The following is a 19,332-nucleotide window of genomic DNA, read 5'->3' as shown; positions in this document are numbered from 1 at the left end:
AGCTACAGCAATCAGAGAAGAAAAAGACGTCAAGGGAATTCAAATTGGAAAAGAATAAGTTTAACTGTCACTGTTTGCAGATGACATGATGCTATACACAGAAGATCCTAAGGATGCTACCAAAAAACTACTAGAATTCATCAATGAATTTGGTAAGGTTGCAGACTACAAAATAAATACACTGAAATCTGCTGGATTTTGAACAACAAAAGATCAGAAAGAGAAATTCGAAAAGTAATTCCATTTACCATTGCATAAAAAGAATAAAATACCTAGGAAAAAACCTAGCTAAGGAGACAAAAGACCTGCACTCTGAAGACTATAAGATGCTGATGAAAGAAATCGAAAACATAAACAGATGGAAAGAAACACCATGGCCATGGACTGGAAGACTCAATATTGTCAAAATCACTATACTACCCAAGGCAATCTACAGATTCAATGCAATCCCTATCAAATTACCAATGGCATTTTTCAGAGAGCTAGAACAAAAAATTTCAAAATCTGTATGGAGACACAAAAGACTCCAAATAGCCAACGTAATCTTGATAAAGAAAAACGGAGCTGGAGGACTCAGGTTCCGTGACCAGACTGTACTACAAAGCTATAGTCATCAAAACAGTATGTTATTGGCACAAAAATAGAAATATAGATCAATGGAACAGGATATAAAACCCAGAAATAAGTCCATGCACCTATGTCAAGACTACACAATGTTAAAAAGATACATTCTTCAACAAATGGCACTGGGAAAATTGGACAGGCACATGTGAAAAAGTGAAATTAGATCATTCCTCAACTCCATACACAAAAATAAGCTCAAAATGGTTGAAGACCAAAATGTGAGACCAGACACTATAGAACTCTTAGAAGAAATATAAGCAGAACACTCTCTGACATAAGTCACAGCAACATCTTTTTTGATCCATCTCCCAGAATAATGCAAATAAAAGCAAAAATAAACAACAAATGAGACCTACTTAAACTCAAAAGCTTTTGCACAGCAATGGAAACAATAAACAAAATGAAAAGACAACCAACAGACTGAAAGAGAATATTTGCAAATGATGTGACTATTAAGGGATTAATCTCCAAAATTTACAGTTTATGATGCTCAATAGCATCAAAACAAACAATCTACTCAAAAAATGGGCAGATCTGAATAGATATTTCTCCAAAGATATACAGATGACCAATACCACACAAAAAGATGTCCAACATCGCTAGAGAAATGCAAATCAAAACTACAATGAGATATCACTTCACACTGGTCACAATGGTTATCATCAACAAATCCACAAACAAATGCTGGAGAAGGTGTAGAGAGAAGGGAACCCTCCTGCACCGCTGGTAGGAATATAAACTGGTACAGCCATTATGGAGAACAGTATGGAGGTTCCTTAAAAGACTAAAGACACCATACAACACTGCAATCGCACGCCTGGGCATATATGCAGAGAAAAACATGGCCCCAAAAGATACACACACACCAATGTTTACTGCAGCACTGTTTACAATAGCCAAGACATGGAAGCAACCTAAATGTCCATTGATACAGAGGAATGGATAAAGATGTGGTGCCTATATAAAATGGAAAGTTACTCAGCCATTAAAAAGAATGAAACAAAGCCATTTGCAGAAACATGGCTAGACCTATTGAGTGTCATACTGAGTGAAGTCAGAGAAGAAATATCATATGACATCTCATACATGGAATCTAAAACCAAGATACAAATAAGCTTACAAAAGAGACTCACAGACGTAGAAAACAAATCTACGGTTGCTGGGGGAGAAGGGATAATTAGGGACTTCGCAACTCTGCTCAATATTATGTGCCAGAATGAATGAGAGGGGTCTCGGGGAGAATGGATACATGTACATGTATGGCTGACTCCCTTTGCTGTTTACCTGAAATTATCACAACATTGTTAACTGACTATCAGTTCAGTTCACTCAGTCGTGTCCAACTCTTTGCGACCCCATGAATCACAGCACGCCAGGCCTCCCTGTCCATCACCAACTCGTGAAGTTCACTCAAACTCACGTCCATCGAGTCGGTGATGCCATCCAGCCATCTCATCCTCTGTCGTCCCCTTCTCCTCCTGCCCCCAATCCCTCCCAGCATCAGGGTCTTTTCCAATGAGTCAACTCTTCACATGAGGTGGCCTAAGTATTGGGAGTTTCAGCTTCAGGATCATTCCTTCCAAAGAACACCCAGGACTGATCTCCTTTAGGATGGACTGGTTGGATCTCCTTGCAGTCCAAGGGACTCTCAAGAGTCTTCTCCAACACCACAGTTCAAAAGCATCAATTCTTTGGTGCTCAGTTTTCTTCATAATCCAACTCTCACATCCACACATGACCACTGGAAAAACCATAGCCTTGACTAGACAGACCTTTGTTGGCAAAGTAATGTCTCTGCTTTTTAATATACCTCAATACAAAATGTTTCTGGTGTTAAATATTAAAAAGTAATTCATTGGTTTAAAAAAAAGCACAGTCTTTTCAACAAATGGTTCTGCAACAACTGGGTACCTAATTGAATTTAGACTTCTGTTCACATCACAGACAAAAATTAACTCAAAATGGATCATAGCCTTAATTCTAAAACTATAAAACTTCCAGAAAAAAAAACACAGGAGGAAAATTCTTGTGATTTTGGCTTAGGCAAAGAAATCTTAGATGCTAAAAAGTACAATCCTAGAAGAAAAAACTTATCCAAAATAACTGGACTTCACCAAAACCAGACTTTTGTGCTTTAAGAGATACCATTAAAAAAAAATCAGAAATATCAAAGACTTAAGAGAAAATATTTGTAAATTATGTACCAAAAAAAGAATGTACATTTAGAAACTAAGCAAAGAACTTGTACAACTCAATAATAAAAGCCCAATCAAAAATTCAGCAAAAGATCTGAAAAGACACTTCAAAAAACTATGCACATATGTAAAGTACATGAATAAAATCTTCAACATCATTAGTCACTACAGAAATACACATTTAAAACACTGAGATAATATTTCATGGCCACTAGAATGACTATAATGGAGGAAATAATGAAAAAAGATACTAACATTACCAAGGATGTGGATAAACTATAAACTTCCTACATTGCTGGTGAGAATATAAAATTCTACAGCCACTTTGGAAAACTGTAATCTCTCAAAGTTAAGCTTAAATTCACCATCTGATCCTGCAAGTCCACTCCAAGGTTATTTACTCAAAAAGGAAAAAAAAAATTTTTTTTTCAAAGAAACAAAAATGTGTCCACACAAAAACTTGCATATGAATGTTCATAGCAACATTATTCACAATAACCAGAGAACTGAGTAACTGAAGTATTCATCAACTATGAATGAACAAATAATTGCCATATACAACAGAACACTGTACAGCAATGAAAAGGAACAAAATGCTGACGTATAATACAACACGGACATAGCTCAAAACTCCTAGGCTAACTGAAAGATAGATGCCGAAGACTACATATTGCATAATTCTATCTAAATTAACTATCCAGAAAAGGTAAATCTGTAAAGAGGAAGCGAATTAGTGATTACCTGAGGCTTGGGGATATGAATGGGAACTAACTATAATTGAGAAAAAAAGGGATATTTTTAGCATGATGGAAATGTTCTTTGATGAGTTAGTGGTACAACTTGAAATCTACTAGAATCCATCAAATTGTATATTTAAAAAAAGAGTGTTACGCAGGCACATGAAAAGATGTTCAACATCACTAACCAGGGAAATACAAGTCAAAACCACAATGAGATATCATATCACACCTGTCAGAATGGCTAGCATCAGAAAGAACACAAATAACAATATGAGCGAGGATGTAGGAAAAAAAAAAAGAGAGACTCCTCCTACACTGTTGCTGGGAATGAAAATTAAGTGTAGTCACTGTTGAGAACAGTATAGGAGGTTCTCAAAAAACTAAAAATCGGACTACCATATGACTCAGCAATTTCATTCCTAGGAATATATCTGAAAAACAACCCTAATTTGAAAAGATACATGCACCCTAATGTTCATAGAAGCATTAAGGACAACTGCCAAGATAAGGAAGCAACTTAAGTGTCCATCAACAGGTGAATGAGTAAAGAAGAGGTGTGTGTGTATATATACACATACATACAATGAGATACTACTCAGCCATAAAAAAAAAATGAAATTTTGCCATTTGCAACATGGATGGACTTCAAGAGTATTATGCTAAGTGAAATAAGTCATACAGAGAAAGACAAGTATTGTAATGGTATTACTTATATGCAGAATCATAAAACTACAACAAACTGATGAATATAACAAAAAAGCAGCAGACTCACAAACAGAACAAATTAGTCATTACTAGTGGGAGAGGACAATACAGGGGTAGGAGGAGATTAAGAGGTATAAACTATTATGTATAAAGTAAGGCAAGTATACACTGTACAACCAGGGAATATAATCAATGCTTTATAATAACTACAAGTGCAGCATAACCTTTAAAAATTGTCAATCACTATATTGTACACCTATGAAAGTGAAAGTCACTCAGTCATGTCTGACTCTTTGCAACCCCATGGACTATACAGTCCACAGAAATCTTTTCTCCAGGGAATCTTCCCAACCCAGGGATCAAACCCAGGTCTCCCGCATAACCGATGGATTCTTTACCACCAAGCCACCAGGGAAGCTACATCAGCTATACTTTAAAAAAAATAAAACAAAAAAAGGGATCTTATGGCATACAAATTATTCCTCAATAAAACTGTTGAAAAAAGTGGAACCAAAGTACCACAAACACTAAAGTGATGACCACACTGTCTGGAAAATGCACATTTTTATAGAAAAGTGTCAAAAATTAAAATATAGTCAAGTATGTAACTTCCAAGTCAATGGAGAGAACAGAAAAACAAAGTTTTTCTGAACAGTATTAAAGGGAGTTGTAGAGTTGGGGCATGAAGGCAATAAACAAGCAGGGTAGAAGAGTGCTCAAAGCAGCACAGCAAGCCACTGTTTACATATATAATATGCATATACATCACACATATAATGATGCCTGTTGTTGTTCAGTCGCTAAGTTGGCTCCATCTCCTTGCAACCCTGCAGACAGTAGCACGGCAGGCTCCCCTGTCCTTCACTAACTCCCGGAGCTTGCTCAATTTCATGTCCACTGAGTCAGAGGTGCTATCTAACCATCTCACACTCTGCTGCCCTGTTCACATAAAAATGAATTTTTCAATGAAATATTGTTAAACTGATTCTTTTTACTTTTCTCCATCGCACATTCCTTTCTTTTATACATATGGCCAAAGCACTGAAACTTCACCTCCATTCTCTTTGTGTTTAAAGTTTAAGAAACAAATTTCCAACTCATAGTTTTTAAAAGGTGGCCTCATTATGAATAAACAAGATTATACCGATACATGGGGCCTCCCTAGTGCTCAGACGGTAAAGCGTCTGTCTGCAATGCAAGACACCTGGGTTTGATCCCTGGGTTGGGAAGATCCCCTGGAGAAGGAGATGGCAGCCCACTCCAGTATTCTTGCCTGGAAAATCCCATGGATCGTGGAGCCGGGTAGGCTACCGCCCATGGGGTCGCAAAGAATCGGACACGACTGAACGACTTCACTTTCACTTTATACAGATATACAGGGCACACACTTCCTTACTAGCTATGCGCTCTTATTTGGAGGGCAAAAAATTTAAACTTTTTAAAAACGAGAAAACCTGATGATTCTGGAGCAAGGCTGCCTGGGTTTTAAACCCCGATTCCATTACTTAATAGTTCTGTGGCTTAAAAATGTTGTTCAATCTCTCTGAGTCAGTTTCCTCATCTCTAAAATGGGGGAGGGGAGTGGGAGGAAAAGGACTGAAAAATAATACCTACCTCACCTGGTTGCTGTGAGTTTTAAACGAAATAATTCACATAAAGTACACAGAAAATGCTTGACAGGGTAAATGATCAAAATTACTTCATTCTTCACAATTCATTGGTTATTTAAGGGAACTACAAAAACTTCCTCATATCCTAAACAATGTTCCTTTAAAATGAAATGTAAATAACTGATAAGGCATTGTAAAATGTAAAACCTTGACAATATTGACCAATGGATAAAACATAAAACCATTAATATTTATTGTAGTTGAGGAATTCATTTAACAGGCATTTAACTGAAAGCCTATATAGCACGCACAGAAAGGATACACAGAAACTAGCATCCCTGATTAGCTGTTTCTTATGAAGGAGAAAAATAAATATAATGAGGTGTCTGTATTTTATAAAATTGGGAATATTTCAAATTATAGAAAGGTCTTATAAACCATTTGCATGACCAATTCCCTTCCCACCCCAAAATAAAAATGTAGCAAAATGAGCATAATCACTATAAACCCTTAAAGTCCCTTTAGGACATTAGAGCGTCCCAAAGTTAATATTAAAGAATCACCAATAAAATGTAGATATGCAAGCAAATTTGTTAAAACCAGGTCCTTGATAAGAGAACAACAAATACTTTGCTGTACATACTTTTAATCATGTTTAAAAGAAATCATACTGTAAAGATAGACCATTAATCCTACTTCTAGAAATCTACCCGGAAAATACTTCCAACGATACAAAAATATATATATACAACAAAGTTACTCATTGCATCATTTGCAATTGCAAAATATCAGAAATCTAAATGCCTATAGACAGCAAAGTGGCTGAATAAACTGTTATATCTATACCAAAAACAGTGTTACACCTCTGTTATCAATTTAAAAAAAAGAATGGGGCAGAAAGAGTGGAACGTTTATCTTCTCTGTGTTCATCTTTTTATATAGCTGAGACTCTTAGAACCACATTAATGTTTCGTACACCCTTCATACACACCCCAAATAAACCATTAAACCCAACCACAATATGAGGAGACTCCAAACTGGAACACAAACACTAACAAATGAACCTAACTCCATTATATATGAAAGATCACAATAAAGGGAATGGGAAAGAAAAAGAACCTCAGAAAAGTTTCTTGACTGATACTTAAAAAGAACCGAACATAAATAATGAAATATACTTAATAAATGTTTTTCTCCTGGGGATTAGGGTTAACAGTCTGAAACTACTTGTGTGTGTCAACAGTTGACCTTTGAACAACATGAGTGTGAACTGTGCCTGTTCATTTACATGCTGGGGTTATTTTTTTTTTTCTCTCTTCAGGAGATATGTACCACAGGACTACAGACAGCTGTATAGTTATATGCCAATTTTTGACTGTGGGGAGAGTCAGTGCCCCAACCTCAGAGTTGTTCAAGGGTCAACTGTATTAGATATTTTAAAAATAAGTAAACACATTATATATAATAAAAGCTAGATTTCTCACTACTGAAGAAAGAAGTCATAAAAAAAAAAACTAAATGAACCAGGTGGTCTTATATTAAAAACAGAAGTATCTGTATAAACTTACATTTTTTAATGTACATAAGCAAACAAACATATAGATATGTACATTAGTTAGTAACAAAACTTCCTACACCCGCTAAAAGAGCCTAGAAACAACAATATCAAAATGGTAATGTACACACCTACATGAGAAGACGTTGGTTTTTAAACACCATCGTCCAACAGAAGGATCAAGGGCTCTTTGGAGAAGTGCTTACTGTTCCAAGGTTGGGGCAGGAAAAATATAAGATATGCCTATAACATTTTGTGATGTCAGAAAGAGTGTTCAAAAAGAGATGGAGACTTGCTGAAAGAATTCAGGAGCCAACTCAAAGGAGTTCCTAAACATCAAAGGTAGAAAATTTGAACAAACAAAATAATGATAATTGGATTTTGACTCACAGAACAGAATATCCAAGTCCATACTGATATAAAGAAATGAATTAATAAATGGAACAGGGGTCAGAGAGGTGAATGACAGATTTTCATCACAAAAGAATTCCAAGAAATAAATGTTGAAAGAAAGGGCAAAACAGAAAACCACCATTAGGCAAATATCACAGTAATAACGCTGAATGCAAAGTTGGTGAAATTCAAGTAAGACCTGCAGATTAGTTAACAGTATTGTACTAAAGTGAATTTCTTGGCTTTAATAATTGTATTTTGGCCATGCAAGATGAAATGACTTTAGGAGAAGCTAGATGAGGGGGTATATGGGAAATCTACTATTTTTTGCCAATTTTTCTGTAGATCTAAAATTAGTTCAAAATTAAAAGTTAAAAAAAAATTCAGTCTATTCTACAATGATTTAAAAGAGAACACTTAAGACCAATTTCATCATATTAAATACTAAATTTAACATAAAAAATAAAGGTATATGGTTAAGTTACAATTTGAAACTCTGTTTTAAGCCTGAAGCTATGAAATAGGGCAACACTACTCCATTCAGTCTTTAGCAGAAAATCTAACACTTCTTTGTTTCTGCTACCATTTTGTTCCATGATAGAAAACAGCTACTTGCAAAAAATATAAACTACATAAACAACAACAGGCTCAAGATGCAGTTGAAGAACATGAAAAATTATTTAATGACAGTACTCTTGAAATTACATGTCTGTAAAGAACACCACAGTAATCCCATAATGAAGTCTGTTTTGGGGGGAAAATCAAAGAAAGGTTCACCTGACAAGCAGTTGGAACTGTGGGCTCTTTTGTGTGCATGGGATTATACTTTTGGTTATTTTCTTTTTTGTGGGGGATGGGCTGAGAGAAAAAGTTTTCAACTAAAAATATATAGTTGATCAAAATTTACTAAAGAAAAAAAATCTACATTTTTAGGCAATCTTTTAAAATCAGCCCTCTGTTCTGAATTATCCATTAACTTGTGGGGATTCAGGCTCATCCCCTTATTACTAAGATACATATTCATAAAATTGTTATAGTTGTGCTGCTCTAGTTACAAATAGCTTCTACTTTTCTAGGACATAATTTCACTTTGTTTAAGCAAGAGTTCATTAAAGAAGCTATAAATAACCTTTAAATATTTAGCCATGAATAGAGGGTGGACTGGCATTGATGGCTATTTCAGTACTAATGCAGAATGCTTTTTAAAAGCTACATTTTAGCATGCATCAAGCTAATGATTAACACTTGCAAGTGTAATTTTCAATGTTAGAATAAATTTCTCTTTATTTTAAGGAGTTCTGCCAAAAGTAAATATGTTATTCAATTATTTACTAGTATGAAAGTAGTCTTAAAGAATGAAAATGTTCAGAAGATTAAAACATAAAATTTCTTATTTAAGAAAATTTACTTATGTATTTCTATCATCTAGACAACCTTTCCTTCTCTCCCAAAATAAAATGCCACTTAAAACTGCACACACTAGGGGAGAATTGCCTAAGGAATCGTAAGAATTCAAGGATCCACTGTATGGTGCACGTAGCATATATATGAAAGACATTTCTATATTGAATTCTGAATCATAAAGTTCACAACATTTTAGAGACCAAGTTTCATAAAACTTTTACTTAAAAAAAAAATTTTTTTACAAAATACCGTTCTTTCAATCAAAGAAACTTTCTGTTGGGTACATGGAGCTTTCTACCATAGCGATTACAGAACAACAGTCAAACAGGGACAGATTTTTTAAATAGCCACCTAGCTGCAAAACCTACAAGAAGTAGATTTTTTTTGGTAAAGTGCCTTTAAAAAGGTAAAGCAAGTAATATAATCGTTGAATCTATTTGAAATTTTAAAAGTTTCTTTAAAATGGTCCATATGGTGTGCACAATATCACAGCTGGAACAAAACTGCCAGTATTTAGTTTGAAACACAAAAACAACACATATGAACAGCATTCTTTGAAAAATAATTCAAAATGCTGCCACCGTATGACACGGCAAACCTAAACAATGACTACTGACGGTATTCAGAGAATTAACAAAAACAAGCTGAATATTAAAGTATTTAAATATTTACTTTTTTTTTTTGAATACCACTGATAAGAGAACTCGCTGCCAAATTTACTCAGGATGCCTTATTTCAAATTATATGTAACATATTTTGCTATACATTTTCTAAACAATTGCAAAACTAGGTTTTAGGATGTAAACTCCCATTTCCTAGGCAGGCCCTAGTTTTTCTGCTGCAATCTGGCAGCTTTGAACTTTGAAACCCTCTTTGTAGTTCCTTCTGATACTTCTGACAGAACTTCTTTTCGTTCTGGAATGGTGGGTAGCACAGGATGAGCCATGGCTGGGTGTGGTGTTAAGGAGGGTGACAAAAACTCTTTTTCTATTACAGTTCCAGAAAAAGCCTAGAAGACGAAAAAAATCAGATTATGATAACAAAACACAAATAAGATGCCCACAAAATCTTTATCCTGCATTGCACTGCCAATCAGACATTTCTTTTCATAAGATTTTCTGATACACAAAACTACAACATCAAAATACAAATTGCTCATAGAAATCAAGTACCATTAAAAAGTATCTTAATTACACCACCAATATAAGTAGATGTTTAACAGTACACATGTAAGAAAACAAAATGTAAAACACATGTGCATATGGGATTTTCAAAAATGGGTAAATAAAAGGTCCTCAACGTTTATACATTCATTCCATTTACATCCAGACCATGCTGTGAAAAATAATGTATTAAAATTAAAAATTCTATTAGAGTGTCAAACATCAACTGATGAATGAGCTATCCTATGGTGGCCATGCTGCCTGCAAGCCTACAGCCTAGTTTCAGTAGCAGTGACATCTCTTAGGTGGTGTCCATTTATGCAATGATTTGATTATTTTATTGCATCTTGCCTCAATTTTATTTAAGGTCAGCAGAAACAGAAAATTAAAAGTACTGGTGCTAGTGGAAATAATTGTCTATCTCAAATTTTAATGCAATAAATTCAATAACAGAAATTAAGGCAACACAAAAATTATTCTTTAATTTCAACCCCCTATTTGCTGGACTTTTTTTTCTTTTTGTCTACTGTAGTATATATATAATGTGTACAAAATGTATGTATAAATGTATATACTATGTACAAAATGATGGAAATAAAACCAAAGTAGGTCTTTTCTATATCTTTTTAAGGAGAGATCCATCAAAATCAAGTTGTTATGATTTTTTTTTAAAGATTTCTAGTATTTGGAATCTCCTTACTTTCATCTTCTAAAAACTCATTATGTACAAACTTAAATTTGACACTCATTTGACATGCAAACTGTCAAGTATATTTTACTTTCCTTTGTCTACCAAGTGAACAAATCAGTTAAGACAATGTATCACTTGAGTAGTTTAAAAAGCCAATCTGCTCCAGCTTGCCCCACCAAAAGAGAACCAAGAATGCCCTGACCCTGGGTGGAGTCCAGCTTTTTAAAGGGAATTCAGAGTCTACTTTTCTAAAAACTCTTATTTTATTAAGATGAGTACAGAGCCTTATTATACAAAAAATGCTCTTGAAAAAGAATACTTTAACATTTAAATATAAGGAAAAATATCTTTCAAAGTACCTGCCATAATCATGAGCTATTTATTTTGATGTTAAAAAATTTATAGCAACTAGATGCTAACTGTAACAGTTCAATACAAAATGCAAAGCTATTAAATAAGATGAAATGAAAATAAACTCTAGACTTGAGTTCTAACTATATCATGATACATTAACTCCTTACTAAAACCTAATTTTCAGATACTTAAAAACAGCAAAAGTCTATCACTTGTTTCTCTAACAGTATGGAAGACTATTAAATAAGATACTCTCCAGGTCAAATGAGATAATTATATTGGGAGAAGGGAAGGAGAATATTCTAATCATACAAACCATACCTAAATACTAATGATCTCTCCATTGCTAATTACTATTTAGTACAACTAGTACCACCTAGGGACATTAAGCACAAGCAACAGAAGTTTTATGTATGTTTACTTATATACAAAGATAAATATTTTAATATGTATTTGACATATACTCAAATGGGTACATAAGTTTTAGTCTTCCCAAATACTTTTTAAATTAAAATCTGAAATACCCACTAAACACAAGAATAAAAAATATCAAGTGTGGGTATAATGGAAACCGTACCATTCTTATTTTGGTATCTCCCAGGGTCACTCTTTTCCCCATACACAAAACTGCGTGTAGCGTGGTGGGTAACAGTGTTACGCGTGCACTCATTTTCTCAGGAGAGGGTCTACAGCTCTCACGAGACTGTAAAATGGTTCCAAACTCCCAAGAGTTAAAATTTCACTGGCACAAGCCAAAATATAGAAGAACTATAGATAATTATCTGTCATATGATACTTATTTCCTTCTTCAACTCCACCCAAGCATTTAAGAGAGAAAAGTATTGTCTGTTGGGCCTCCCCAGTGCCTCAGCGGTAAAGAACCTGCCTGCCATGCAAGAGACACAGGTCCGTCCCCTGGGTGGGGAGATCTGCCAGAGGAGGAAATGGCAACCTGCACTCCCATTTTCTTGCCAGTAAAATCCCATGGACAGAGGAGCCTGGCGGGCTACAGTCCATGGGGTCCCAAGAGTCAGACACCACTGAGGGACTGAGTGTGCACACAGCCATGCACATAATCTGCTACTTGAACTATTTTAATTTCATAACATTGGCTATAAGTCTGGTCTAGTGGAATTTATTTTTAAAAAGCTGCTAAATTATTTTCTAGCCATGAGACTTCTCTAGTGGTGCAGTGGTTAAGACTCCATGTTTCCAACGCAGGGGACATGGGTGGGATCCCTGGTTGGAGAACTAAGAGCCCACAAGCCGCACAGCGTGGCCAAAAACAAACAATTTTCTAACCAAAAATGAAATACATATCCTAATTAAGCTACATTAAAATTCCTATTTCACAAAAACAGAACTTCAAGAGTGGTAATACTTTGTTACCAAAAAATTTCAGACTATTTGAATACCTATATTGTTTTTGCTAAGGACTGTGTGCTGTGCTAAGTCGCTTCAGTCATGTCCAACTCTTTGCGACCCCATGGACTATAGCCCACCCCGCTCCTCTGCCCATGGGATTCTCCAGGCAACAACACTGGAGCTACTAAGGACTTTTATAAATTATTAATTACCAAAAAAAGTACAAGCCTATGATTAATTAGGCTCTATGACTTCTGAGACTAAATTTACGTATGAACCAAAGAAGCTACAAAATAAACAATGCCATTACCCTGTCAATTAATGTCAATAAATAACTATTCAAAATAAAATAATTTAAAGACAATAAGATTAATGATTCATAGACCATACCTGGAAGATACAGCAGCTACAATTTTTTAAGTCTTTTCAACTCCCAAAATAACTATGTAAAATGGGGAAAACTTGAAATTGCATATCCCTTTGAAATGGAGCTACCACTACCTTTTTAATTCTCAAAGATACTATATGAAATAAAGAATTAAAGATGTACACAAACCTCAGGTGTTACCGATACAGGCAAAAGTTTCTTTTGATGATTTTCTTGTTCCTCTTCCAAAATGCTCTCACTAGCATCACTACCAGTGGCCTCTTCACAGCTAATGCTTCTCAAAACTCCCCGTCTATCATCAAAATCAGCAGCACTGCTTTCACTGGTATCACTGCAAACACTGTTCTCTCTACTTCGAGACTTCAGGATTGACTTACGAGGGACATATTCTCCATTCACGATATCAACAAAAACTCTATAATATAAAAATTATATACTCTTTAGTTAACATAAAACAGGATAAATTTATAATGATTTTTTAAAAAGTCTTTTCTAGAAATTAATTTAAAATATTTTATTCAAACATGTCCAAAATTTTCACCATCACAATAATTTTGTGGCCTCAAGTGACATTTTATATTATCAATATGTTTAAAAGTATAATTTCTTGACCCAATAAAATACAGCAGTCTATTTATAAGCATGTTCTGGGTGACAACAGCTTGATTGTTTTGTCCAAAATGTACATATATTTTTGAAGTCATTTAGCAATTTTCACTATTTTACAAATAAGGGTCATGAAAATAGTAGATATTTTCAAATGACAGCTTTCTCAGCAAACATTACAACAAAAAAATTGAAAGAGCGTACGTCGACTCCGTGAAAAGGTAAACCACATGGCTGGCTAAGCGCTGCCCAAGCTGTGGCAGCACAGCGCTGGCCCAGCACACCAGAAACACAAACTGCCATCTCTAAAGTTAACACGCAACAGTTTCTGACCAGATTGGGAATGTTTTAAAAGCACTAGTGAAGAGGGGGAAATGCAAAAAAACCAAGCAATGTTCTACTTGCTTTGAACTGGGAAGCTGTGCTGGGGCTCAGCAGCGCCTGTGACAGCCACTGAAACACAAAGCTAACTCTATCAAGATACCTCACTTTCCAGTGAGAGACTTCTGTGTTACGAGCAACCTTTTCCTGTAAATACTCAGTTGCAAAAAGAGAGAAGGAAGAGCAGACCGCTCTGCTGTCTATGAATACCACTCACCTGTAAATGTCAGCAGGAGTTCTGATCATAGGCAGCTCTTGGGGAGAATGACCACTGCCAGAATGACCACTGTTCTTTCGCTTACGCTTGGCTTCTTCTTTTTTTTCACTGAATTTTAAGGTGGTATTTTTTCCAGTATTTATACGGACCTAAAAATTTCACAGCAAAAAAATCACTATCATTTTGAGAAATTAAGGCCAAAACTAAAACCAATAAACTCTACAATTAAAGAAGTAATAGTAATGGCGGCAGTTTACATATTTTGACACTGAAATAACGTGCATTATCAGTTAAGACCTTACTTTATCATATTTCTATGCATTACTTCTTGAATCAGGGGTCCCCAACCCCTGGGCCACGGACTGGTATCAGTCTGTGGCCTGCTAGGAACTGGGCTGCACAGCAGGAGATAAGCAGCAGGCGAGCAAGCGAAGCTTCATCTGTATTTATAGCTGCTCCCCACCACTCACATTACTTCCTGAGCTCGGCTTCCTGTCATATCAGCAGCAGCATAATAAACATAATGCACTTAAATCATCCCCAAATCATTCCCTCCCATCCTGCCCCATCCATGGAAAAACTGTCTTCCATGAAACCAGTCCCTGGTGCCAAAAAAGGTTGGGGACTAGTTTTAAATGACCAATTCTAGTCATCAACAACTATTATTATACAAAAAGCAAAATACATACAAACTAAATGCTAGATTATTACAAGCTTTCACATTACCCATTACTTTCATATAAGTTTTTGGCTTAAATTATGCATTTCAAAACAAAGAGCACAATTAACCAAAATAAATATTCAGTAAGAATATAAAATTTAAGTCATAAAAACAATATGAGATAATGCTTAACTATTTAAAATTTTTAAATAACTCTAATTTTTTAAAATTTAAGGATCAAAAAATAAAATCAAAGCTATTCAGGATTAACACATTATTCTTCTATCCCTACACGGCATTTATACCATCTTTCCATATTAATGACTGTTCTTCCCCACAACATTCCTGCAAATATTATTTATTCTTCCTGCTTTATCTAAATGAAAACCAACTTAAAGCTTGAAAAGAAAATCACAAAACAAAATTTTTTTTCTGGTAATAGGTCAATTTTTTCCAAAGAATTCACAAGATGCTCTTTTAGTCTGAAGTATGAGAATATATATTTTAAAAAACCATATTAATTATTTCACTTCATATTAGAGTAGCGAACACTTACAAGGACCTAAGAAATAGTAAATATGTTTTAAATATGTTTCATTAAATAATAATCACAGGCACTTAAGACTGATAACCACAGACCGTTAACTTTGATACAGGCAATTCCTACAAGGGTACCTTATAGCTAAAAAAAAGAAAAAGAAAAAAGAAAAGCACTAAATTCAGACAAAAGAGTCCCTGTTTTATTACTAACTCACTCTATGGTCTTCTATGCCTTAAGTTTCCTTGAGAAAGACAAATTGGAAAGATGAAATTCCCGGTGGCTCCTTAAAGCAGTATTATGAGGCCAAGAGAGCAAGGGAATGAGTTTAAGGTCCTTCCTTCACTGAGATCCAACCTGCTTTGATCTGGGATTTAAAAACTGGGGATTCTACAATAAGTAAAGAGGGAACAAAAAGTCTTTTGATACTAAGAAAAGCTGTATTAGAAGCTCTCGCTCTAGTAACCCCAGCTCTAAAACACCAAAACTCTCTAAAGTCCTGAATACCCAGAGATGCTTATATTTACTTTGTGAGAAATGGAACTAATTTTTATTTCCTGATAAATTTTTCCGTTTTGCTTGTCACGCTCCTATTCATTATATGCTCACACAGAAATAACCTGATATAATTAAAAATTTAACTAATGCCAGTTACTTTCATCATAAATATACACAAATACTCATCTGATCTCCTTCCCGACCACCAAATTTCAAATTGTATTGTGGCTTCAAGAGAACAACATACCAATCAATACCAGCTAACTATCTAAACTTTTTTCTTTTTCTCTTTCAGATAAAACTGGTCATAACAAGAGACAAAAGATGATTTTCTTATTTGGCACTATCAACAATATTAATCCCTGTTAATACCATTCTTTCACAGAGCATTGTAGATGATCATTAATATTCAAATCATATGAAAAAACTAGTAAAGTTAAAAGTATACAAACCCTCTTAGGTTCGACAGTGTGAGAAAAATATATTGTTGGTATAGAATTATCTTCAGCCCCTAAGGTATCGTGATCATTTTCATTATCACCACCATCATCATTATTATCATCATCATCTTCATTACTGTGGTAAGAATTTGAACCATTCACTGAATAGTTCAATGGACTATTCACTTGACCACTGAAGAGTTCTGAATTTGTAAGACTGTTATAACAGTTGCTGAGGGCGAGGGAGTCTGTTACTTGATGCATCATATTCATATTTATGTTCTGATCTTCCTTTTCCTCTTCAGAGGACATATCTTCTCCATTTGCAATCACAGTATCAGGCTTACTATTAATAGTAAAGAAAAAGAAAATAAGGTCAAACAAACACATTAGAATTTTTTTCAGTTAATTTCAATAGGTAAAAAATAAGGTTTTGCATAGAATATTTTTAAACTAGATTTCTAGGTTAATAAAAATGTTTTTAAATGAATGAAAAAATGGTTCTGTGCTAATTCTATACTGTAGCTATTCAAACATAAGTAGAATATGTTTTTATCTTTGCAAGAAAGATATTGGCCATATAAAATAAAATACAATAAAAATAGTACAATCATCATAAATTAGCACAAAATTCACAGAGAATATTATCTCTATTTGAAGACCAGAAATTACAGCCACAGAACTGTAACATATTCTAATTTTCTATTTTCATAACAAAATATTTTATAAGCATGTATTGTTAAAATTTTTTAAATAAGACTTCTACATATGTACATGATTTATACACATATATACACATTTCGCATGCTTCATTCTACAAACAATTTGAGGACCTTATAAAAATAACAAAAGCAGAAATGCAACAGAATGGAAACAACAACATGCACAAGTTGAAAAAGAATCACAATGAAGAAAATCACAAGATTCAAAACTGATTTACAAAAATGAAACCGTATCAGTTAATTAAAAAGACCTAAGTACAGGTGAAATTATAGTGAAAAAAATATTCTGTGTCTTATTTTTCACAGTAACTAACTCTGCATATCATTTAAGTAAAATAATATAGCAACTTCTATAGTAACACCTTTCACTAAGCACTCTGACAATTCTGAGCAAGTGCTAATGTGTATTTCAAATGGCAATTGGGTTGAGGTTTCCATACTTATAACTACTTGACCAGATTACAAACTTTGTTGTTGTTTAGTTGCTAAGTCATATCAGACTCTTTTGCAACTTCATGGATCATAGCCCACCAGGTTCCTCTGTCCCTGGGATTCTCCAACCAAGAATACTGGAGTGAGTTGCCACTTCCTTCTCCAGGGAATCTTCTTGACTCAGGGATCAAACCCTCATCTCCTGCTTTACAGGCAGATTCTTTACCACTTAGCCACCAGGGAAGCCCAGATTACAAACTACTTGCTCAATAAACAAAAAAGTTTGCAAAGGAAAGCAAGGATAAACATGATATAGCCACAAACTTAAACTGAATGCATATTTTTCTTTTTAACAAGCCATTTAAACATACTACATTATCTTGACTACAGTAAAAAAAATAACTTATTTAAAACGTAATATATAAAGTATCCATAATTATAAATATCTGGTATATCTTAATTAACTATACAAAATATGGCTGAAATCCTATAATAAGAAACAGGTATATTAAGTATTTCTATTATACACACATGTATGGGGCATGTGCATGAACACACTGACCTAAAGGAAAATATTCTAGAGAATTAATATTTGCCTTAGAGTGGTAGGGTTATTGATATTTTAGGATAATGTGCTTTTCTGTATTTTATTCAAGGGGCACATATTTTATAAGGAAATGTGTGTAAGGAAATTTGTCATTAGGTACCTGTCAATATCAATTTCACCCAGCAATTCTTCTTGTCTCTCTAGTTCTTCAAGTCGATCCCACAGTTCCTTATCAGCAAGCAGATCCTTGGATTTTAGATCATTTGCAAACTCTGCTTCAAAAATATCTGAAGTTTTTGGTTTGGAGTGAGGTTTATGTGCAATTCGGTGTTTTGCTGTTTTAAAAATAAAGGACATAGCCATTAACAGCCAATTTTTAAAACGCACAAACCTAGACATAATGAGACTTTCTTCTGAGGTGAGGAGGATGTTGAGAAAGAGCAAGACATGATTCTTAAGCCAAACAGTGGAGTTCCAAGGATGTATGACTCTTAGAATCCTGTTTAGTTCAAGGACCAAGCAGTGCCAGCATCCCTGGAGAACACAAGTGCAGACTCTCAGGGCCTCCCCAGACCTGCTGAATCAGAATCTGTATTTTAACCATAGCCCCAGAGAATTCACATGCACATTAAAGACTATAAAGAGCTGCCTGAGAGCTTCAAAAATGCATAAGCAGAAATGGTCACAATGCACTCTAGTTATAACGCAAATTTCAACACAAGTAATACCCATCTTCCATCCTTACTCAAGAGAATTTAGTTACTAAAGTAACACATAAAAGCCTTGTCACAGGATACTTTCAACTCTAAGGCACTGCCGACACGAATACCCTAGGAGAAATCTATGGAGCCTAATCCTTGGAAAATTCTACTATAATTTTATAGATGAGTATTTCTAGCTTTTAAATTGCTTCATCTTATTTATAATCCTCATGTGAGGCAGGAGATGGATAGAATCAGAACTCACATCTACCTGCTTTTCATTTGAAAAAAAATAATCTTTTTAAAAAGCAAATTAAAGCTTTGAAAAGGCAACGGGAGGAAGTCTACAATGCTGTTACATGACATGGTGCTAACAGATGACCTCCGTCATATATTCAAATT

At 34.6% G+C, this 19,332-nt stretch overlaps 1 protein-coding gene across 3 annotated transcripts in view; it reads right to left on the bottom strand.

The window, feature by feature from the left end:
• Positions 1 to 8,476: 8,476 nt before the first annotated feature.
• URI1 (URI1 prefoldin like chaperone) overlaps positions 8,477 to 19,332 on the bottom strand; it is a 61,538-nt gene continuing 50,682 nt past the window's right edge. For all 3 annotated transcript variants that reach the window (XM_004015132.5, XM_042231921.2, XM_060398022.1), the window contains 5 exons: positions 18,390 to 18,564; positions 16,541 to 16,874; positions 14,392 to 14,540; positions 13,356 to 13,602; positions 8,477 to 10,235 (listed from right to left, as the gene is read on the bottom strand). In XM_004015132.5, coding sequence (XP_004015181.1) covers positions 10,053 to 10,235; positions 13,356 to 13,602; positions 14,392 to 14,540; positions 16,541 to 16,874; positions 18,390 to 18,564 — 1,088 coding nt within the window. In that variant the 3' untranslated portion in view covers positions 8,477 to 10,052. The remainder of the gene's footprint in view (positions 10,236 to 13,355; positions 13,603 to 14,391; positions 14,541 to 16,540; positions 16,875 to 18,389; positions 18,565 to 19,332) is intronic.

Source organism: Ovis aries, chromosome 14, assembly GCF_016772045.2.
Source record: "Ovis aries strain OAR_USU_Benz2616 breed Rambouillet chromosome 14, ARS-UI_Ramb_v3.0, whole genome shotgun sequence".
In the NCBI taxonomy this organism is placed as follows: domain Eukaryota; kingdom Metazoa; phylum Chordata; class Mammalia; order Artiodactyla; family Bovidae; genus Ovis; species Ovis aries.
The sequence above is the reverse complement of the archived record's forward strand: the minus strand, read 5'-3'. Positions and strand labels throughout refer to the sequence as shown.